Source organism: Centroberyx gerrardi, chromosome 2, assembly GCF_048128805.1.
Source record: "Centroberyx gerrardi isolate f3 chromosome 2, fCenGer3.hap1.cur.20231027, whole genome shotgun sequence".
Classification (NCBI taxonomy): domain Eukaryota; kingdom Metazoa; phylum Chordata; class Actinopteri; order Beryciformes; family Berycidae; genus Centroberyx; species Centroberyx gerrardi.
Window position 1 is genome coordinate 31,278,092 of NC_135998.1, and position 23,507 is coordinate 31,301,598.

At 40.7% G+C, this 23,507-nt stretch overlaps 2 protein-coding genes across 4 annotated transcripts in view; both read right to left on the reverse strand.

The window, feature by feature from the left end:
- Window positions 1-1,104: 1,104 nt before the first annotated feature.
- Window positions 1,105-7,440, reverse strand: nfil3 (nuclear factor, interleukin 3 regulated). Of its 2 annotated transcripts, XM_071906258.2 has the most exons (3): window positions 7,259-7,440; window positions 5,433-5,507; window positions 1,105-2,938 (listed from the first exon to the last, which is right to left on the reverse strand). In XM_071906258.2, the coding sequence occupies exon 3, from the start codon at window positions 2,813-2,815 to the stop codon at window positions 1,385-1,387; it is 1,431 nt and encodes a 476-aa protein (XP_071762359.2). In that variant the 5' UTR covers window positions 2,816-2,938; window positions 5,433-5,507; window positions 7,259-7,440; the 3' UTR covers window positions 1,105-1,384. The 2 variants fall into 2 exon arrangements, with proteins under 2 accessions (XP_071762359.2, XP_071762358.2); XM_071906257.2 differs by lacking the exon at window positions 5,433-5,507.
- A 5,014-nt stretch (window positions 7,441-12,454) lies between these two features.
- Window positions 12,455-23,507, reverse strand: part of ror2 (receptor tyrosine kinase-like orphan receptor 2) — a 78,844-nt gene continuing 67,791 nt past the window's right edge. Inside the window, exons 5-9 of one of the 2 annotated variants that reach the window (XM_078286825.1) lie at window positions 20,695-20,816; window positions 17,912-18,226; window positions 16,340-16,585; window positions 15,883-16,088; window positions 12,455-15,762 (exon numbers count right to left, since the gene is read on the reverse strand). In XM_078286825.1, the coding sequence (XP_078142951.1) occupies window positions 14,305-15,762; window positions 15,883-16,088; window positions 16,340-16,585; window positions 17,912-18,226; window positions 20,695-20,816 (2,347 nt within the window). In that variant the 3' untranslated portion in view covers window positions 12,455-14,304. Of the gene's footprint in view, window positions 15,763-15,882; window positions 16,089-16,339; window positions 16,598-17,911; window positions 18,227-20,694; window positions 20,817-23,507 lie in introns of both variants that reach the window. The other variant, XM_078286822.1, reaches the window with a different exon arrangement.

The window sequence follows — 23,507 nt, forward strand, 5'->3', positions numbered from 1 at the left end:
TGCAGCGTCCAGCTCTTGTACTTTAGCTTCGCTGTTGGATACATGATGGACCATAACAGTGAAACTAAGATACTAGACTCCACGAACCAGTAATCCCTTAAAGTTACCATACATTTACATTAATTCACCCCTTAATTCATGCAAAATTAAAATTAAAATTAATTGAGTTATTAATGGAGGAGATCCCATCGAAACCTCCTTAAACCCCCCTTAATCTTGACTTCTTACTTTCTAATTTAATGAAAAATTCAGGGAGACAGGAACTTTTCCATTAATTTCCACTAAATAACCCTGTAAACCATGCACAAAGGCATGATGAAAAAACCCTTAATTACTAGTGTCTCTGTCAATCAACCCATGAATAAATCCCTTATAAACCCATGACCCATAACCATACCTTTTTAAAGCTGTTGTTTAATGGAAAATTAATGTTAATGTAATGGAGAAATTAAGGACATTTCAGGGATAAAATCCAGGAGTTTGGTGAGCTTTTCTAACAATGATTCAGCATTAGCAACATGTAGACCATCAGAATGTGTCCTGCGGTACCAGCAGCTCGCTTTTTGCATGTTTAGGAATCATCCTTTAGACCAATAATATAGGAGAGTGAAGTCACCTGCATCATCTGACTGATTGAGTGGACTGTTTACCTCTGCGGTTTACACTACAGAAGTGATGATTTAGGTCTATGCAACCCTCCATCAGCAGAATAAACCACACTTTAAAATAGAGTAAATTGTGGGATTATCAATTTCTCTGTGTGCATTCTGAATGACTAAAAGAGGTGTGCTGAGATTTTTCCTGATGGACCAATGACAGCGTTTAAAAGATTGCGTCATACCTAGCAACGGGGTCGACCACACCTCCTCACTAAGATAAAAGTTCTTGTCCGTTCCTTGCTCAGAGTTGCTCTGAAAAGTTTCCTAAATCTAAAAAAGCTGGGACTCCTTGCTAGGAATTTTTAGGCTAACACACAATAACATTAAGTGACTGGAAAGTAAAGTCTAATTTTTATTATTCTGTAATAATAATATGTAATAATATGTACCTATCTTGGGATATGTCTCTCTTGTGCATATGTAAACACACATTCACAAACACATACGTGGTTCAGTGCTGACACATTTATTGTAAACAAAAACTCACCATCATTACAACAAACCTTGAGAAAAAGTTTTAACATTGATTTTGCATGTACAGGTAGCTGGACTTTGGGCTGCTGGGCAAATGGAGTTATCATCATGAAGATATGCCAAACTACAACAGCAAGTGCACAACACACACACCATTCATTTTAAATGAACTGCGTTATTTTACATCATATCAACCGCACAGTGCAACAGTAAACACAGTGGAAAAGAGGCGTTGTGCAAACATACAGAGCTCATTTAGAGGAACATCCTTTTGATAATGACTCGTGATGATCAGTAGTGCTTTTGGTTGACTCTATCACAGACCCTTGCCGTGTTGTAATCAGTCTTTTGAGAGAGGACACTTTTGCAGACAGGTCAGCGAGGCCCTGTTTTAAATACAAGTTCTCAGAGTCTGAGTGGGCATAGGAGGAGTCTTTAACATTCACGATCAGTTTGTTGGAGACGGGGCTCGGAGTGAGCCTGCTACTCTTGCAGCCATCCTGCAGTCTCTCTGCGCCGCTCTTGTGCCATTGCTGAGATCGGTGGGTCCACTCTTGCATGTTGGTTACTTGTACCGACAAAGGGCTGAGGGACGACTGGATGTACCCCGACGAAGAGTCCTGAGTTGTCCGGTAGCATCCCTCCTCTGAAATGTCGACGGGAGAGGAGGACTTTCCAGAAGACTCGTATTCAGGGTCGATTGCCTCCACTTTGATTTGAATGGCTCTGGCTTTGATCCGCAGTTTATGGGGCAAAGCTGAAGAGCTGGCATCTGGCACTTTGAGTGTGGAGACAATGACGCTTCTTGGGTCAGTTGCAGATGGCATCAAGCCTTTAGGGACCTGCTGCTCATCCTCGCCGTCTGATGACTTGCTCACAGCCCCGTCGTCTGAGCTTCTGGGAGAGCTACTGGATGACCTGGTGATCTGCAGGAATGAAGTAGGTTGGGAGTACACTCCAGGCAGAGGGCTGGCCATGTAATTCCTATACAGTTCATAAGGACTACTCCTCTCGCGTGCATAACTGCCATTCTCTGTTGGCTCTTGCTTGATGACCTCTGAGGTCCTGCAGATACTATTCAAGCTGCCCTGAGTTGCTGTAGATGTCTCAGACATATCTGACAACGTGCTGTGAGGTGAGTGCTTGATGACCGATATACAGCTGCTGCCCAGGTGAAGTGGCTCTAAGTCCCTGTTGTAAGAACCTTGGGCAACACTGGGTGCAACAAAATCCTGGTACAGGCTGGCGGTGGAGCTGGAGATTTTCTGGACCTCCTGGGCATAGGTTGCTGAGCTCACCAGGCCAAACTTCAGCTTCAGTGACAGCAGCTCAGCCTTGAGGGAGGCATTTTCCTCCCCAAGGGCCATCAGCTTGTTCTCAAGCACCATGTCATTGATGCGGCGCTTCTCCCGAGAGCGCTTTGCCGCCTCGTTGTTTTTGCGTCGCCTCTCCCAGTAAACGGTGTCTTTCTTCTCATCCGGGATGAACTCCCTTTTCCGGCGACAGGTGGTCTTAGCCTTGAACGGTATTCCAGAGATTTTGTGGCTCATCAGGTCTCTGTTGGCCCCCTGTAAGGCCACAGCCAGAACCAAGGCATCTTCTCCAGTGTAGGACCCACTAGAGCCCGGCTCTGTCTTGATTGCTTGCATATTATCACTATTTGCTACTGCCAATATGCTCATAGGTCCTTATGTTAACTGGACATCCTTTTAATCAAAGCCCATGAGTGGCAATGATTGTGAATGATGGTTGTCTCCAGCAATGGTAGCTCCCACATTGGAATAATCCACTTGAGTTCAAGAAATCTGTGAAAAAACAAAGAGAGGTTTTAGATGTCAAAGTGAAGTGAAAATGTACATCCACTCCATGTTAATGATATTTTAATATGTGTGGGTTCATTGCAGTTTATATATGTGTGATTTGGGAATTGGTAATCCTTGATGCAGTTGGCAGTTAACTCTTGAGGAGAGTTTGCATTCTCTTCTGATTACAATTTTGATGACAGGATGATCTGTATTTTTATTGCACACAAGTGAGTAGAACAGAGGTTTTATGTTGTGCAATTCCTCCACACTATTACATGATATCTTACTGCCAAATATGAGGCAACTTTCACCAGGCCCAACAATGTCTGTATTCAATAATATATTAAGAAAATGGCTGGATATCGTTTGGAAACTTTTGATTTGACCCGCTGTCATGTCATCTCAACAAAGTTCACAAAGTGCTATAAAAATAATATCATAACCATATCATTTAAAAATGTCCCAATGTTTATATAGCTACTGTAAAATGCTCTTTGTAAAATGCTTTATTACATTTTTAATATTCTATCTGTCAACATAAATATATATCAAACCGGTACTGATATTTACAAGTACATAAATCAACCCTTGCCTTGAGTCCCTTGCCTTGCCCTTCAAAATTTACTTACAACTTAATTTATACTTATGACACCCGACCCGACACTCCAACAAACTGCACCCTCCCACATTCCAAACCACTCTCCGTTTTTGGCTTTGCAGTTGCATCACAAATCTCCTATCAATCATCTCTGGGTCCACCATGGAGGTCCATTGGAGTGCAAATAATATCTAAATATATAACTAGGATAGAAAAACAGATGACAAAGATTGTTGTGGTGTGGTTATATGTCAATTTATTAGCGCTGTAAGTAGGAGTGAATAGTGCGATATGGTAGATGTGTTTCCAAGTGTAGGTTACTGTGACACAGTAAACTGTCTTGTCTTTAACTCTAGTCTCCACTCCAAAACACTCTGAGTTGTAGCTTGAGAAGATTCACCACGTTAACCGGAGCAAATTGGTTTCCAGCTTAGGTTGAAATGGTTTTCGGGCACAACAAGGGGTGGAAGTAACAAAAGTAATACATTAAACACGGAATCGATTCTATCAATTTAAATGGTGGATTGAATTAAATGATATCATATTAAATGATGCATCAAATAAAAATCAATAAAATTAAATGTTACATCAAATAAATGCAATTAAATTAAATATTGATGTGTTAAGACACTACTAAATTAAATGATTGCACAGTGATGAAATTAAATTAATTACAAATCATTTTTATCATTGTATTTGATCGCCTTGACATTTATTCATTCACAAGCAATTTAAACAATTAAATTTGCTGTATTTGCCACCACTTCCTTTACTGCTTTCACTACCACATTTAATTTGATGCTGCTTTCAACGCTACTTTATTTGATTCAATAGCAGTTCCACCATGTGTCAATCAAATTGTCTCATCCCGTCCACCAGCATAGCGTACACTATGATCTATACACTTGACGATCGACTGCACTTGACGGTTTAGGTTTAGGTTTGTGTCATCTAGGTAGCTAGCAACAAAAATGCTACATGCTTTATTGATCACCATCTCCTACCATGGCCTTTGCAAGTGATTTTGATGTAGGGGGTTTTACTGTAAGCAAACTAGGATTTTACAAAGATCTTTGGGAGAAATTTTGGGTGGACTTTGCAAATTACTCAAAACAAAACTGTTCTTTATCTATCCATCTAAGATATCATTGTATATTTTGAAAATGAGAATAGAAAATCGGGGTTCTTTGTAAATGCCATGACTCTGATGGGTAAACTCTTTATTCACAAGTGTCGACTCACAAAAAGATACCTCTGTCCTTTATTTTCATACATGAATTTACCTTACTTTTAAATCCTCTCAAACTACACAATGAAAAAAAGCACTTACACTGTGAACTGCTATAACTTCATATTTGACACTCAGTAACCAGATTTGTCATTGTTTTTTCTCCTTTTGGTTTGTATTCAGTCTCCTTTTATTAATATTTACATATACTTTGTCCATATTGACCACCTCAGTCTAGTTTTATATGACTGAATCAGAAAACAAAATGGCATTTACATAACAAAGCAAAATATATTTTTCACATGACTCACTCCATGAGTGGCCCCTCACTTGAAGACTACTGAAACAAGTGTTACATTTACTTGTTACACTGTTACATACAGTTACATTGTTACTGCATGTAATAAATAAATTGCTGTACAGAAATCTCAGTCATGCTCTCTAAATGATGTCAGGCCCTGGCATAAGTTTACTCAGGATGACTGTACACTAAACTAGCAAGAGTTGCTAAACAGCCTATGAGAATTAAAGCCAAGTCTACAGATGTTAACCATCCATGTCTTGTAGGCTATAAGACTTTGCTTCAGCAAGCTTCAAAGCTCTTGCTTTCTCTCCTACTGTCCTTAAAACTGATGTTTGGCCTCTTTTAGTTACAGTTTATCATTGACCTTCACTGGACACGACTTCAATAACGGAGCGACATCTTTGAGCTGAGCTTTGCAAAAGGTTTCTCCAACAATAAACTGTGGGGATCAAAAGATTGGGAACTAAATGGAAATCCAACCTTTCTGTGCTTGGAGGCTCCCGTACCTCCAGAGAAGGAGGAACAAAGGACTACTGACAGCCATAATTACAACACGTGGCTGACCAGAAGCTACACGCCTACAGCACAGCACAGACCAGTCTGAACACATTTCCACATAGTGCAATGTCATCATTGCACACATTTAAATTAGGTTCGCTGTAAACAGATCTTGATTTACAAGTAATGTGGAGGAGAAGGTGGAGGGAACTGTTATGGCAAAATTGTATCCCGTAAAAATGTGACTGTTCCCTAGGTGTGTGTTAAGGAAATTACTGTGGGAGAAATAGCCTAATAATGATAATATGGGAAATAATAAATGACCAGTTGACTAATGTAGGCTAGCCTGACACTTCCCCATAAAATCAAGGTATGCTTGTGGTTTGAGATATTAAGATAACAAACAATCCTGAACTCTGTTCATTATGAAACGAGGTAGGTTTGGTGGGCTAATTTCTTTAGGCTATTTATAATATTGTGAAATGTTCTAACACATTGTTTTACCGTCTGAAAAGCCAGCGAGGGACAGGAAAACAATGCACAAAAAGTGACACGGTTTTGCTAGCCTATTTTCTTACCTGGTGAAAACAGATCGCCGGGGGGGACACATTGTTTCAGGGACACAATTTTTGCTACAACAGGGGGTGTTGAGGGATAATCACTCCCTTTTGTCTTTTCTAAATAAGTAACACGTCAGGACATCAAATTTAGACCACATGTGATTAAATGGGCGGTAATATAATATCCGCGAGCCACCGCAGGGCTGGACGCGCGGGCAGGGCAGCCGGCCGAGGCGAGTTCACCTTCGGTTGAGGCGCGGCGGGTTGGTCGGTGTGTGGAGGTCGGACCACAGCGGCCTGCTGGTCCCCCGTCATGTCCTGTTGCCCCAGATTCCTTCATTGTGTCAGGATTACACAATGAGCCCCGCTCGGGCTCTCCTCCCCCCGGCTGCCAGCAATTTCTACGGCTGCGGACGTTATGCAATATTCGCCCGTCTGGCAATAACATGTATGTAGCTGTGTATGTAGGCTATACAAGGGGAAGGATAAATATAATAAGGCTAGGCTACAGGAATGGCTCTACTGGAGACAATTTGGCTATTCACTCTGTTACATGACATCATTGCCTTGCTTGATCATGACATTGGCGGCTCGTGCGGGGGCCTATACGCCATTAAAAGTATTACAGCGTGGCAATAACCCATAAACTACAGTATAGGTAGCCTAATGTAGCTGGATAAATATGGACTTATTAGCCTTCATCCCGCAGACCCGGCAGCATGTAGGCTATAATACACCCATTCACATCACATTCTGGGTCACAGTGCAATGTCGCAGTCCGTAAACGCCTGTTATTTGCCTAAATAGAATTGTCCCTTATTATCCTGCTTACATCAGCTGCGCAAAAGCTACCTACTAATGTATATAACCAAGGTAATGGAGATTAATACGGACAGAGTTAGCCCATACACTTAATTTGAAGGTGATAATGCCAAGTTTGAAATTAGTTTTACCTGAGAAAAATGAAAGATTAGGACACAGAAATAAAAGTTATGAAGCCTGTGGTAATACTGCACGCCGGGGCGTTCAACACAGCTGCGTAAACATCACATCATTACGCGTGACTCTTTCTAGCTCTAGGAATAGGCTAGGACTCGGTTGCCTTAACGCTGACCTAAAATCAAAACTGTACCTTTTCTAGCATCTGGATGGAGGATTCGGTCTTGTTTCCCACCGCGTGTCGCGCACAGAAGAGAAGTCAAGGATTTCCATTAAAAAAGGTATTTAAAAAAAAAAAAAATTGCTCTCGCCTTTGGTAAAATTCTACAAGTTGTGGGTTACCTTCCTCTCCTCCTTTGGCTTTCCTCTCCAAGTGGTTGCTGCCTCATGGATCTGTGTTAGTAGGTCAGCGGTTAAGTGTATTGGCAGCATGCAATTAAATGACAGCCCGTGCAGCCAATTGAAACGCAGCATTTTCCAACTTTAGCCAATGATTCCCGGTCGTAGCAGATAGCTCAAATCTGATGTATATTTATGAAGTCATCCACAATTCGTGTGTTGCATTCAGGGGCGTCAGTTCACTAAACCTAGTCCCCGCAGCTCATCATGTAGGGGAGAGCGGGGCTAGTTGTCACATGGGTAAATTGTCCCAGTGGCTTTATTTCTGAGACTAAATATTTTTGAGCCAAATGTTTACTTAATTAATAAGAGGTTACCTATATTGAATACAAACACTCTGAACATAAAAAAGTTTGATACCCGAAAGTAAATAATGAAAATCTTAATGTTTTTCTTCTCATTTTTTTCGTATAAAGGAACCAAAATAATTACACACTGTGGCACAATTGATTTCGGGGCATTTCATCATAACTATCAAAAATTGTTTTTTCGTTTCGAAATAGCTTTACATTCATTCTATCCTGAATAAATGTTATTTTGGTACTTGAACCCACAAACCTTTTGGCTTGTGTAGCAAGTGGCCTCACTTCTAGACTCAGCCACAGACGGTAAGATGCATAGGAAGATTACTATTATTACTGTTTAAGTGACTAAGAATCCATTCAACATCATAAAACATCAAATTAAATGTGTATATATTACATGTACATTAATACATCATACTGTTAGAAATTGTATCAGAATTTGTGTTTGTCTGTGCATCCCAGGATCCCAGGGACGGGTTATTTTACCTGGTGTGTGGTGGGTGTTGATTTCTGAGATGAAGTATGTTTTTTTCAATACAAGAGTATGCTTTTCATGTTATTATTGTATATATACTTCAGAGGAAATGAAATTGAGCGCACAAACACAGCACAAGTGTCTATGTAACAACATGCATGACAACATGCCCTGACATGAGGTAAGTTGCCACAAGTTGTTAAGTGGTATTTCATCAGTAATAACTTTTGCTTCAAGTAAATTATTAAAAATGTAACAATGGCATTTTTTAGAGAATACCTTAATCTGGCTAGGAAAATATATATCGTATGTCAATAGTAAGGCACTGCTGAGAAATACGCCAATAAGTAAAAATTGTGACAACATGCCCTGCTTTCCCCCTACCACCAAAACTTCAAAACCCATTTACATCTACTACATTTCTGACTGATGACTGACACGCTATTATTTGGTCAATAATAATGCATAATGATGTAGGGACTGACAAGACAATACTACTACTTCTTATACTACTACTACAAATTACAAATTAGGAATTTGGGCTATCCTGTTATGGAAGCGTAATCCAGTCAAAATTAAAAAGCAAATAATTTCATTTTCAGTGATGTATGCAAAAATCATCACGCATTCAAATTCAAATGTAGAAGCCAAGTTTGCATTTTCACTTTCAAGTTTAGGTACAGTATATATGCACATTGTCTGCCAATATTAAAATGCAAAGGCAGACTCCATTTCACATTTAATTTTCTCGCCCGCTATGACAAAACCCTGTCAGTATTTAAATGAAAATGAAAAACACAATTTGAAATAGCAGTCTATTTTTAGTTTTATTTTGCATGATCCATGATAAGAAGGAAATGTGCACCTCCATCTTCTTCAAGTGTGTGTAGCCTGGTGTGGCCGGCAGTATCTGCCACTGTAACGGCCCTGTCCTTTGACTGACAGGTGTGTTGGCTTTGAAAATGCAAATGCTAAGGAAGGACTGCATTTCCATTTGAGATCACCTTTTTACTTTTATTTATTTTTGCTCAGTTTAAAAACAAGAAAGAGAAGACATGAGAGAAAAAAATAAAGGTAGCAGTATATAGTGCAGGGTAAGAGGCAGGAAACCCAAGGGGCTTATTCATGGCCTCTACCTAAATAATAAACATTATTACAACAGAAGGTAAAATGACTACACATTTCTTTTACTTAGGCCTGCATGGGTCTACTGTTGACTTTAGTTCACTTAAATAATATGGGCCTATTTAATAATTCCACAACATTGCTTTGCCTGTATACTGCTGCTGTGTCCAGTCTACTGTAAACAGGAAATGAATGATAAAGAACATTTGAAATTCAAGTAAAGATTTCAGAAGTCATGGCAGTGCTAAAGCTTTGTTAATCCCAATGGGGGAAATTAGATTGTCATCATGGCCCAACACAAGCACAAAGAAAAACAGTAACAAAACCTAACAAATAATTATGCAAAATAAGTTCAACCATTCAACAAAAAAATTGGTTGCTTTCTGGTACACTGAGTCCTTCTCACAGCTGACTACCCAGATAGCAAAATTGTTCTGGCCCAAGTCTGGCCCACACCCCCCACTTTCATCCGGCCCACTTGCCACATGGAATGATGGCACTTGGGCGGTCCGCTCCTGGATAGCAGATCTGGGCCAATAACAGGCCTTAGCAGGGCCATATGTCAGCCAAGAGTGAAGCAAATGCACCAGAACTCGCCCTAATCTGAACCACAACCAGTTTCAGCAGTTATTGAATCTCAGCGTTAATTAAACCTAAGGGCCACTTTACATCCAGGCCTCACTGACCGGGCTGTTCAGATAAGGCACATACTGGGGCGAGGGTGGAGGTAGGTCTTACTATGTCTTACCAAATTTCTACTAGCTACTAGTCTAGCTTAACGTTAACAATCACATATGCTTGCTGTCTTAGGGACAGATGAAGACATCGAAAACCTGATAAGGCTAAAGACAAAGACCACGTCTTCAGCGGGAAGAGGAATGTAGCGCAGCGAGGATGGGAGTAAGTTTGACCATGATGAAGAACTTGTGACATTTCTACGGCCACAAACTTTAAAAGTGTCAGCTTTGTTGTGCTATGATACAAGAGTAGTATCTATCTGATCACAGCCATCGTTATATGACAATATGATAAGCCATTAAAATAATGTTTAAAGCGATAAATACTCCAAGAAGTCCTGACGTTGTGCAGCTTGTGCCATTAATGTTCTTTGGTGTTTGTGTTGCCACAGTGTCAGGACTACTGTCAGTAGTTGGGTGTCCTACTTTGGAGCAGTCTTGTTAGATGAACTATGCACACTTGTGGGCAACTCCAGGTCATGAGACTGGGGTTGCGGCCAATTGTTTGAGCAGGGTATAAGGGCTTGGAAGCAGCCTCCTGGTGAGCCAGAAAACCTAGCAAGTGAGTTGGAGAACGTTGTTGCCGTGATCTTCTCCCGAACTTAGGTGATGATAGTGAGTATCATCTCTTTTTTGTGGTGGGAGTAGTTTGTCTGATCATCTGTGGCAGTAAGTCTTTTGATATGCATTCTCCTGTTGCTCTGCCTTGTCGTTATATCATAACCTCAACATTTGCCATATGAAAGGGACGGACAGCGTGGTGGCGGTCATGTTGCCCCTGCCCTGAAGCCTAAATGTGATGTCCTCGTCTCAGTTACCTGTTTCTCCTGTGCGTCCTCCCTCTTAAACTGCTGCCTTCAGGTACCAAGGTCTGCTGAGGATGGGGCAAGAAGCCGGCCAGGGGCAGGCGGGTTGGAGACATTAAATATATAATTTTGTCTTTGCTTGTGTTACAGGGGTTCCCGGTGGGACCCTGTTTTTATGGGGGGGGGGGGGGGGGGGGGGGGGGGGTGTGTGACGACCCTCCCGCTCTGCCGGCGGCAGCTGCTGCTGTGTCTTGTCTGTCCTGTTCCTACAGGACTGTAGGCGGGATCGTCGTCAAGGCTGATGGAGTGCACCTGGGCCCGGTGTACTCCTTGGGCTTAAGAAGGCCTCGGACTATCAGTGTCTCTCTCCCTCCTCACTTATGCACACCTTTTGTTCTGTTGGTTTGATGTAGTTTGTGTTGTCTAGTTATTTTCCCTTAGTTTTAGTTAATAAATTATTGTTATAACTTTTACTTTGGCGTATGTCTCCCCTCCTTTGTTACCTCCTTGAGCCGGGTTGTAACTTACTCATAACTGCTGTATGAAACTAACAGGGATAGGGACTTGATTCCAAATTGTATGTGGCTGTTTGCAGGGTCAAAAAATTAACTTGTATTACAATTAAGTGGAAGGCATGCTATCTTTGGGTGAAACAAACTGAAACTGTTGGCAGTTGTTTTCACTCTCTTCTTATTTATTATGTGTTCAGTATTATAGCCCAACAAACATGAGAGATGTTTGAAACTGGGTTGAAACTCAGTCATTGACCAATGAATTTCTCAAGTTTGGCACAAAAAGTTCAGTTGATAAAGTCATGCCACAGTAATCACTCAGCTTGAAATATGTTAGGGTAGTCAGAAACATCACACTAAAACTACCTGTCAAACCACATAATGATATGTTGAGATTTGAGCAGCCCTTTGAAGTTGTTGCTATAACAAAGACTCCATTTCCCATAATTCCTTGTGTGCTCTTATGAGCGGCAAGTCAGAATGACACAAAATTTGGTATGCAGGCTTCTTAGACTTGCCTTTACTTTGTTTGAAAGTAGTTAAGGAATCGGTCAAAATGGTTGAGTTATTGACCAGTGCAGTGAAACCTGTTATGCTAATAACAATATAATAAATATAGCTGCCATACAGCTTGATTTGTTTATTTTGTCCAATAACTCATCCATGCATTGATAACTTTTTGATAGATAGTCCTGGTCAACCGCTACTGGGATACAAAAGAATGGCAGATATTGGCCCATAGGGGGTGCTATAATAAGCTCTCAAAGTCTAAGGCTCAGCCCTGCCATCCCGTTAGACGTAGAGTTGTGAAACTTGGTATACATGTGTATCTGATCACGCTGAACAATTTTGCCCCTAGGACCCATAAGGTCCACCCATACATTCTTTTCTACCATTATGGATTTTTAAAAAAAAATCTTCGCATGAACTGCAAGAGTTTTTGACCAATACAGTTTTACCCATTCCTTTGCTGTCATGCAGCTATATTTCTTTGTCTTCTTTATTTCTTTATATCTTTAGGTTCTTTCTTCAGTATAAAGTGCATCTATCACCCTAATGTAACTACTTTGCACTGTACTGTGTATAAAAGTCATGGCTCATTTAATCAGGGATCACAACCAAACATGATTATATAGTGATATCACATGATTTCCTTCTTCTCCCAAAGGGAAATACACCATTGTCTTTATATCATTTTATTGGATACTCCATGGATGGATGCACACAATATGTGGTTAGCATGTTATAACTGCTTAAACAAAGCAAATATCTGGTGGCAAGGACATCAGGCTTAGCAATCTTCACCAACAAAGAAAAATAAAAACAAATAAAAATGTTTAAATTCTAATTACATAAATTACAAATCTGTACAACAGGGTATCAAAGTTGATGGCAAGAAGTCTAGAAACCAAGTAGGAAATAAGGCAGTCATATGGAATAAGGCTCAACATGGGTCATTCTCCTGAAACACCAAATGGTACCATCGTCATATAGTTCTTTGTTTCATTACATGGAGGTAAGTTCAGAAAAAACATCCATTTCAGTGACTAGTATAATAACTCAAAATAAAAAAAAAGTTTACAAAATGTCATCCAAATACTGTTTCTTTGGAAGCTGTACGCTCCTACACAATTTCTATTCATCATACATTCTATCATGTGTCAGATTTATCTTGGCTACTGTTACCATCAGACAGTATCTTTCACAAAACCACAGTATAATTATCTCAAAAGCACTATAAAATTGATATCAAGGCAATTCAACCTCTGCAATACTTGTTGAAAAGATAATGTTTTGTGTTGCACAGCAACAGAACATAAATTCTTCTGAAAGGCTTTGCAACATAATTAAAAAAATGTCCATGCCAGCACTCATCAACAGTCTTGAAGTCTTGAAAATACACTTCATCCTGGCTCTTTTGTAAGAAGCTTGCAGGGTTAATTTTGCTTATAGAATAATTCCAGTAATTTTCAACCTGGGCCTTATTTTTGCTAGTTTTTGCCATCATGATGATTGATTGTGTTCAAAATTTCTTGACTTACTTCACTGTAAAGCTTTATATAGCTTCAGTTCACCAGGATTTGCCCTTCTGTTGTAAATCAACCCTATAGTTGATGGAAATAATGTCAACTTTGGCTCCGTATTCATAGTATTCCCATGATGTCACATGCATTTCCTACCAATATGGTGCTTTACCATGTACACAGCTCATTGGCTGTGGCTGTCATTTGATTATAATCACCTGTTCATTTTTTACAGTCACCTGTTGTTTTCATACCAAGATGGTCGTGTGGTGATGGAACAGAATACAATGAATAAGGGAAGTGACCATGGTAAACACATGAACATCGTCATGGCTGAATCCTCCTCCTAAGGTTTTCATCTTCATAATAATTATCGAGATGATATCGTATATCGAGATCATTTTGGCCAAGATAATCGTACTATGAAATTTTCATATCAGCACAGGCCTAGTGCCGACTGGGAAAACCAGTTACATCAACCTGATTAATTAGTACAATATGTGGACTAATTGTAAATGTGTCCCACCCAGAACAAAAAGCTCTACAGTGAAGTAAATGGTGACATTTCAATTTAATTCGTCACTGATGGCAAAAACTAGGAAAGTAAGGACCACGTTGAAAATAACTGGAATTATCCTTTTACTTTTGACACTGTGGTCTGAGAGATTCAAACCTGAGACACACTTTGCATTCAAATGCATCAGTAACAGCTAAACCCATAAAAAACATTCAGTCACTGTTTCTCAAAAGTGTTCCCTTCACTTTATGCTGCTCATTTAGTTGCTGACAAGCAAGCTCAGCTCACAGAATATTTCAGCTCTAGTTTTGTTTCAGTGTCCCACAAGGAGAACCCCACTTAGGCGTCTGAGGCGTGTATCGCCACCTCGTCCGTCTGTGGAGGATCATTGTCACCTAGTAATTCTGTTTCAGGCACTGACAAGTCCTCGTTTTGGTCTAGCCCTTTTTGGGACGCCCCGTCAGCCAAGTCCTCATCATTGGTCTTGGGGTCCTCATTGAGCAAAGCAGCGCGCTCTGTGCCAGAAGTGTTGGAGGGAGCAGTGGTGACATAGCCGGTGGAAGTGGAGCCACTGCCACTATGGTGAGAGCCAGCCTTGGCCACTACCTGAGGTGGGTGGTGCATCTGCTGATGTGCTATCTGCATGGGGATCTGCATGGGGTAGAAGTTCTGCAGGTAAGGGTAGGCCGGCATGGGCTGATACCCGTTGACAGGGATGTAGAGCTGCGGGGGCACCATTGGCCGATGCATTTGACCCTTCATGGGAATGAACTGGGGCTGGGGGAAGGGCGAGCTTTTCTTAGGGCTGGTGTAGCGTGATGCATTTGCTGTGCTCATACTGATGTTGCTGACAGGGCTGGTGCTAAGGGAGCTGGTCTGGGTGGTGTTGCTGGTGCCAGAGGTCTGAGCGGAGCTGTTGTAGTTGGACAGGTTCTCCCAGGTGCGCAGACGTGTGTGGATGTCCTTGAAGCGTGGCCTTCTTGCTGGAAACTCACTCCAGCACTCCAGCATGAGGGTGTAGGTCCAGGCTGGGCAGTCATCTGGACAGGGCAGCAGCTGGTGGCCGTGCACCATCTCGATCACATCCTGGTTGGAGTAGCCGCAGTATGGCTGCAGACCATAACTGAAGATCTCCCACAGGACCACACCGTAAGACCAGATGTCAGAGTCGGTGGAGAACTTGCCATACATAATAGCTTCTGGGGACATCCAGCGAATGGGGAAAGGGTTTGTGCCCATGAGATTGTAGTAATCTGCAGAGTAGACGTCTCGGAATAGGCCCAGATCCAGGATCTTGACGCTGAGTTTGTCACAGACCAGAATATTTCGGGCAGAGAGGTCTTTGTGGACCACTTGGTGGCTGGAAAGGTACTCCATGCCGGCAGCAACCTGGGTGAAGATGTGAAGGAAATCGGCCTGCTCCAGTGTGGACTTGACTGTCTTGTCGTCATCTGAGCTGCCCACATCTGAGTGGGGGGAGCGCATCACCAAGAACTCATGCAGATCACCCAGGCCGGTGTAGTTGAAGATCATGCTCATCGGCTGCTCTTTGGTGACCACACCCAGCAGGCAGACGACATTTTGGTGCTGGAGGCGACAGCGGAGCATGGCTTCATGGCGGAATTCCTCACGCAGAGTGCCGTCAACCTTGTCCTTCAGGGCCTTGATAGCCACCACCTGGGTCTGTTCACCGGGTGCGGTGCCGTACAGATGGCCCTTGTAAACCTTGCCAAAACGATCCTCGCCAAGCTCCTCCATGAAACGTACTGCAGACATGTTGATCTCCCGCAGCTTGGCCTGCAGCCACAAAGTAATGAATGAATCAGTTTCTCATTTCATCAAAGTGTACAGCTATTTTGCATTATAGTAGATTGAATATATTTCAGTGAAATGGCCAGTATATCAGTGTGTGTATACCTGATGTTTTTGCTGGTTGAGAAGTGGCAGCTCCATGTCCTGGCTGGCTGAGGTGCTGAGCTGGCGGCGAGGCGGCGTGTCAGTCGGCACCTTTTGCTTGTTGCGACACATGCAGACCAGAAAGAAGAGGCAAGCGATGACCAGCGGGATGGCAATGCTGGGGATCAGGATGTACAGGATCTCCCTCTTCGGGTTCTCTGGAGGCTCTGCAGATTAAAATGCATGATGGGATTGTTCAGTCACCACTGAGCAATGCAAAACAAATATTGTAATTCAGTAAAGAGTGGTAGATAATGTTCATTTAATTTTGCTTTTATCTGTCCTGAGTACATTATCATACTACATACGACTACTCTCACTGAGCTTTGTGAATATGATATCATATGAATACTTTTCATATGATAATTCATTATAATAATATATTTCATTTTCATAAAAGACTCAGTGTGGTACTTACTGCAGGGTCGGATGTCACACAGGCCCACCCTGACCTGAGGGTCCAGGGTGAAGCACCAAGGCGCCTCCATCTGGCCACCAGGGTTACGACAGAAGTTGTGGCCCCCCCGCAGCTCGGGGTAGTCTGTCGGGGAAAGGTGGTGGCTGTGGGGGTACTGGGCGCTCCAGGGCTGGCACGGGTACCCCGACTTGGTGGTGCTGACTGCGCCCTTGTAGTCAGCCCCGCTTCCATTGTAGCAGCTGTGGTCTGGGGGTGAATCTGTGAAAACAGACTGAGAGTCAGCTTGGACGCTCCGACGTGTGGTATAATAAAGCTCATTCTTGTGCAAAACATTCCAATTTTGTGCGCCTACAAAATAAAAGCCCATTCATTGTCTATGGAGCAACTTCTGATTTTACATGTTGATGACATCCCAGCTTCAAGTCATAGTCCTCTGGTGTCTTCAGGAAAGGACTTCAGGAAAGTTGGTTTCATATATTGTCTTGGACAATATAAATAATATGAATTCTTCATATTAATGGTATTTAACATTAAGTCCCTGATGCAAATACTCATATATTATTATCAAGTTAGGACTACTTGCTTGCATCACTTGGTTCCCCCTAGATCAAAAATAAATCTCTCCTTTGATGCAGTTTTATTTACAAGGCAGTTGCAGAGTAGAATTTCTTACTTATCCAAATCACACAAACACAAAATTAATATACATTCTCAAAGCATCTGGACTTGAGTCTACAAGGTTAGCCAACTGACTGGAAAACAATCAATTAAACTTTGCACCTCCCATGCCTTATTCCTATTTGTCTTGATATGTTTTAATTAATCTTGTATCTTCCATGCTTAATTGATTGGTAGATCACCTTTAAGGGATGTCTCATACCTGTCGAATTTATCAAAATGTTTGTGTATTATGTTTATTCCTAATAAAGAATGCAGCTTATTTGACATTCTAGGGCATTTCTAAGCCTGAAAAATCAAATTGGTGTTTTCATATAAACCCACTAGAGGGCACCCCAGGTATATAAACACTCATAACAGCGTTTATGGAAGTGTATGTATGTGTTAAAACTTAATGTTATAACACATCCCATTAACATAATAAACCATAAACATTATAATAATTTGCAGCTAATGTAGTAATAAATTTCCCATTTATGTAATGAAACTTACTTACCATTAATAGAGTAACTTTTTTCCTGATAATGTCATAATCATTAAATCATTGGGTTTTATTGCATTAATTGGAAGGTTAAAAGTTTCTGTTTTCAAAACTGTAATAACTAAACTGATGTTGAAATCATCAAAGTGGATATATATTCATCCTTTTTGAAACAGCATTTTAGTTACTGAAAAGTCACTGAGAATTTCAATCTTCCCCTTAATAAAACCCAATAATGTAATGATTACTACATTAACATTAACACTACATTACCTTAATTGTTTTTTGACACTGTTAGCTGCAAATTGCTATTACATTAATGCTTTATTACATTAACAGGCAGTCGTTGTAACGTGTGTATGTGTGCTCATGTCCCTGTGTTGGTGTGTATGTGTAATGAGGCGTCCACCTACAAGGACCCAGCTTCTCTGCAGGTACTCCTATCCTCATGCAGGAGGCGGCGTCGGCTGTGCCCGGCTGCGGCAGCAGGTGGCAGGTGGGAAGCTCCAGCTGCATGAGGATCATGGGATTAGACCGGGCGATGGTGTACTCGGCGTGGCACAGGTCGTTCTCCAGGGCCTCGCATTCGTCCCGGCAGAGCTGACGCCGCCGGGGACCCCGAGACCCCTCGTCGCACAGGGGGAAGACGTAGTGGCAGAAAGAAGGGATGGCAAAGTTGGAACACTGGTCCGATAGATGGGTAGAGGTCCCGATCATAGTGAAGGCAGCTTAGAGGGGCAAAACACAGAGAAGCAACACAGTAGATGTAAGTGGGCAAAGAAGATAACAGGTCATAGGTTGATAGTGGCTACGACTACTAACAATAATAATAATATTAAATATAGCTGAAAGCAGTAATGCACCGGTTACCAATGCATGAGAGCAAAGATAAAGTAAAGTAAAGCCCACTAACATCAAATGTAATGTGACATATATCAAATATAACATACCCTAATTTGCATATTTTTACTAATTAATATTTGGGGCATTTTTTGACTGATCACATAGCTTTTCGCAAGCTAAGTTCAGGCATGTTCGAGGACAACAAGTTGGGCATCAATCTGACTCTTCATGATTCATGAGAAGAAATCTTTCAAAGGTATTTCAAAAAAATCCAAAATGGCGCAAGCAAACCGATGACGCCCGCTGGTTGGGGTTCAGTAACAGGTTACAGGTTCGAGATTTTATTACGTTATTGGATTTTTATTATGTTACGGGCTTTATTACATTTCATTTTATTACATTATGGGCAGTTAGAACGTTATGGTCAATTATTACGTTTTGGGACTTTACATGAATTTTTTGACCATGTGAGAAAAGTTTTCCTGATCAATTAAGCTCTCCCACAAACATACTTTTGCTTGGAAGCTTTTCAGTGTAGCGTGGATATTTGTAATAACCTGTATGCATCTTATATTGAGAGTTTAGATGCTCTGTTATATGACATAGACAAACCATGTTGCATAACCAGCTTTCACCCTCAAGCTTGGAAACTCTTGTCGGCCTTGAAACTGGCAATTTCCTTACACATCTTGTAGATGTTGTGCAGCGCTTTTCTTCATGGCAAATGAGATACACAGGCTTTTCTTATTCGTGGAAAAGAGGTACTCAGTCTCCACCTCTCTTGATATTGTCTAGCACAGTGATTCTAAACCTTTTTCATATCGAGGCCCCCTAATTTAGTCCACATTAGAGCCACGGATCCCCATTTGATGAGGTTTTTCTTGGACCCAAATCTGAGAATATTTTTATTGTTAGATATGATTTTGTCCAGAATTCCATGACAGTGAAACTATGATCAAAACAGTCATTCTTCTACATTCTCTAATTGTGTTAACTTCTTGCAAATGAAATAATGCTGAAGTTTAACAATTCATCAATTTGCTGGAGACCCCCTCAAGGACCACTGACCTAGACAGTCATGTAATACCTTACTAGGTTTAACAGAGATATACAACTGCATACTGCAACTGCAAAGGTACCATATAGAAAGAAAATCGTATTGTCCCGAGAATTACCAACAGCGACAGATAATGTTCTGCTTGGCAGATAAGATGAAAAACGAGTCCAGCCGTCCCAGAGATACCAACGAATTTATCAATTAGAATAGCACGATAAATTTTGTCAAAGGTTTCTTTGAGGTCAAACTGCACAAACACAAAAAACACGGAACATTCTTCAGATCATTAGTACATGGAACAGATTATTAGTGACCATAAATATGTCATTTCTGCTCATAACACCCAGGATTTATTTCATACCACATTATTCTTAAGGATTGGAACAAGCTAGGCCTTTTTGAAGAGAAAACAGTTGCCATTTTGGAATATGCAGGAATGCAACCAGTGGAAAGTGAATATGGCTGTGACAGATTTTCCCCCTAAGCATCATTAAAGCTATCTGGAGGTAAACAACTTGTCTACAATCTATTCTTCAGAACAGAGAGAGAGACATACAGAGAGAAATATTAATACCAAGAGAAAACACAAACGAAAATTGAACGAGATTAATTCAAGTTGAATTAATTTCAGAATGGTTAAGAATCATAATTACTAAGAATAAAAATGAACTTTATGTCTTTGGCCAGGCCAGTGATTTATCTTACATTCTGAATAAGCCACTGTATTTTGTATTGAAGCTGCCGATAGCTGATATTTTGTGCCAGTAATTAATATCTTAATCATTTTTATGCTCAACGTTTTCAGTGAATCTCCCAGAATTTTATTCTTGTCCGGGTGGAAAAGCCTCTGAAACAGCATTTAGACCATCATGGGACACTAAAACTCCCCACTGAAACCAGACTAATGGAATTCTTTTAGGGTTAGCAGCTCTTTAAAGCAAGCTCTTTTCACAGTATGGATAGATTTATTGATTAAAATAACTCCATATGAAATTATGTTAACTAGAAGATTAGAGAATTATGATAAAGAAACAAGAGAGGCATGGAAAAACTTATAAAGGGGAATTTGTATTTTTTTTTTTCTTTTTTTTTTTCAGTTATGTATCTGTCTGTAGTGTCATGTATTGGGTATATATGGCTGTATAAGTTGTACGTATGATGAAAAATAAAAAAATATGCTAAAAAAAAATAATGCTATCCGATCATATTTTGAAAAATGGTGTAATATTTCTGACACAATCACCTCAGATCAGCAACTCATCAACACAAGCAGCTTTTCTTTTTTTTTTTTCTTACCTGTGATTCGGTTCTCACTCTCGCCCTGCATCTGCAGAGACTCCACATAGATGCTGCGGTTGCCGATGAAGCGAGCGCAGGCGATGCCTCGGTACGGCTGGCAGAAACCTTTTTCGCGTGATCTGAAAATGAAAAACAAATTGCACTTTTAGTTGCAAATTGATCTACAAGAATTTCATTCCATCTGGAAAACCAAGCATCAGCCACAGAGGTGGGGACTCGAGTCACATGACTTGGACTCAACTCAGACTTGAGTCACAATTTTAATTACTTGAGACTTGACTTGGTGCATGAAGAGAAGACTTGAGACTTGACTTGACTTGGGTTCTGGTGACTTGGGACTTGACTCTGACTTGTACTTTGATGACTTGAAAAGGTTTCTAAAGTCTTGACTTGAGATCTTGTGTTTGTGTAAATGACTTAGATTGAAAGTGATGAGATTTGTTCCAACAGATGACTGAATTTAAATTCTGTTTTCTGAATTTGTATGGAATGATTGAATTTATTGAAGTTGAAACTGATTATAGAAATCAAACTCATGATGCTCTTACCAAGTTTTTATCCTATTAAAACCATATTGCATTGAAAAGTCCTAGATATTTAGTTTTCTTTAGGATATTAAATTGATACTGGACTCTTATTTGTTCTGACTTGACTTGCTGTTTGCATTAGACTTGAGACTTGGCATTAATGACATGGACTTGACTTGGACTCGATTTGGTAATCTACATTTAGACTTGAGACATCACTTGAGACTTGTGCCTCAAGACTTGAGGCCACATCCACACTAATACGTTTTCGTTTTAAAACGGCATTTTAAAACGAAAACGATCTCCGTCCACATGAGCATTTCAGAAATAATCTCCGTCCATACTAACACGCCTGTAAACGCATATCACATGACCATTCACGTACACTGGGCATGCGCGTGCCGGTGTAAACAGGAAGCAGATTGTCTACTCTGTGGTTGGTTGCTTAGTTGCAGAAAATACTACGGAGGAAGAACAGCAATGGCGAAAAGTACGACCAGAGATTTCTTTGCTTGGACCGACGACGAGGTGGAACTGTTACGGAAAGTAACACACGAGTATAAGGCGGTCGAGGCGGACGTCGTGACTGATAAGACCCAATCAGGAAGCGAACGTGGGTGTTTGTGTCATTGTTTTCAAAAGTTTCCGTTTCCGCCCGTCCAGACTAAAACGCAATCCCGGAGTTTTTGAACTAAAACGGGTTCAGCAGCGTTTTCAAAAGTCTCCGTTTTAGGGTCCGAAAACGCCGGAGTAGTGTGGACGCTAGGCGTACACGTAGCAAAAGTAATGCGTATTAAAACGAAAACGTATTAGTGTGGACTGACTTGGGACTTGAGCGAAGCTGACTTGGCCACACCTCTGATCAGCCGTGTTTTTCAAATCCACAAATCACTTTGACCTTGGTGGCAAATTGAGTTAACCTCTGTCTGATCACTTAAATGAATAACTTAAATCTAAAAATTCAATAATGAACTAATAAACATGCTGGGCTGCATGATGGGAAGTTCGACTGTCTTGGGTACTGTATAGGAGCCTGTGTTGGCTAAACGGAGGGGGAAATGTCTAATCTAATCTGGACTTGTGTTCAAACTCTGCTTTTTGCTAAGAACATTACTATGTTCTGTTTGCACTGGGCTTAGTCTCCTTTCAATCTGTCAAGCAGCTACCAGACCTGACTAAAGTCTTAATCCCCAAAACAAACAGGTTGAGCCTAAAGCGGGGGATATATACACACAAAATACCCTCATGCTTAGTGAAACGTGAAACTTACTCAAACATGGCAAATACAGAAGAATGTGTTCTGTCTTATGCTGTACACTGAGAAGGCTGGGAGTTTTGTACTGGAGTTTTCTTTGATTAACCACAATCAAATTTGCACGGCGCAGTTCATTTAATTGAGCTGCTTTGTATGGGGATAAATGGTAAAACCTGCCGAGCGGTCGTCACTGGTAGTTAAACACAAGATACAAAACCAAACATGATCAACAAATGACTTCATTAATTATGAACAGTAATGACTTCACATGCTCCCTAGGAAGTGACATGTACACTACATTCGGTCATGTTTTACAAATGATGTATTAGCAAAAGTATTCTTGACTTATCAAATACAAAGATTTAACTAATGTCATTACTAATGATGTACTACTATAAATTATTAAGATATAATTGATAAATCATTGATAATAATGAATTGATCATTAACTCATGAATTCATCAATGATTCAGTGCTTAAGGGCTTATAAAGATTAATTATTTTTAAGTGTTACCAGAATAGCCTGGATTTGCATGTCTGACCTCTGAGATAAATAGGTAATCCAACCTAAAAATGACAGGTAGGCTATAAAATGAAATGCAATATGAAATTGAACAACTTTGAAATATCATATTGGACCCTACCAACATTGTTACTTTCACCTATGACAGTGATACTCAACCTTTTTCATATCAAGAACCCCTAATTTAGTCCATATTAGGGCTACGGACCCCCATTTGATAGGATTTTGTCTCTTGGACCCAAATCTGAGAATATTTTTTATTGTTAGATATGATTTGGTCCAGAATTTCATGACTATCTGTATTGTAGGAAGAGAGATAACAGTGAAACTATGACCAAAACAGTCTTTTCTTCTACATTCTGTAAGTGTTTTAATTTCGTGTAAATTAAATAATGGCAAAGTTTAACAATTCATCAATTTTCTGGGGACCCCCTGGAACCCCCTCAAGGACCCCAGGTGGTCCCCGGGCCCCACGTTGAGAACCACTGACTTAGGACAAAAGATT

Bases quoted from the DNA above. Each gene is read 5' to 3' on its own strand.
- nfil3 (XM_071906257.2), bottom strand. From the start codon at position 2,815: ATGAGCATATTGGCAGTAGCAAATAGTGATAATATGCAAGCAATCAAG.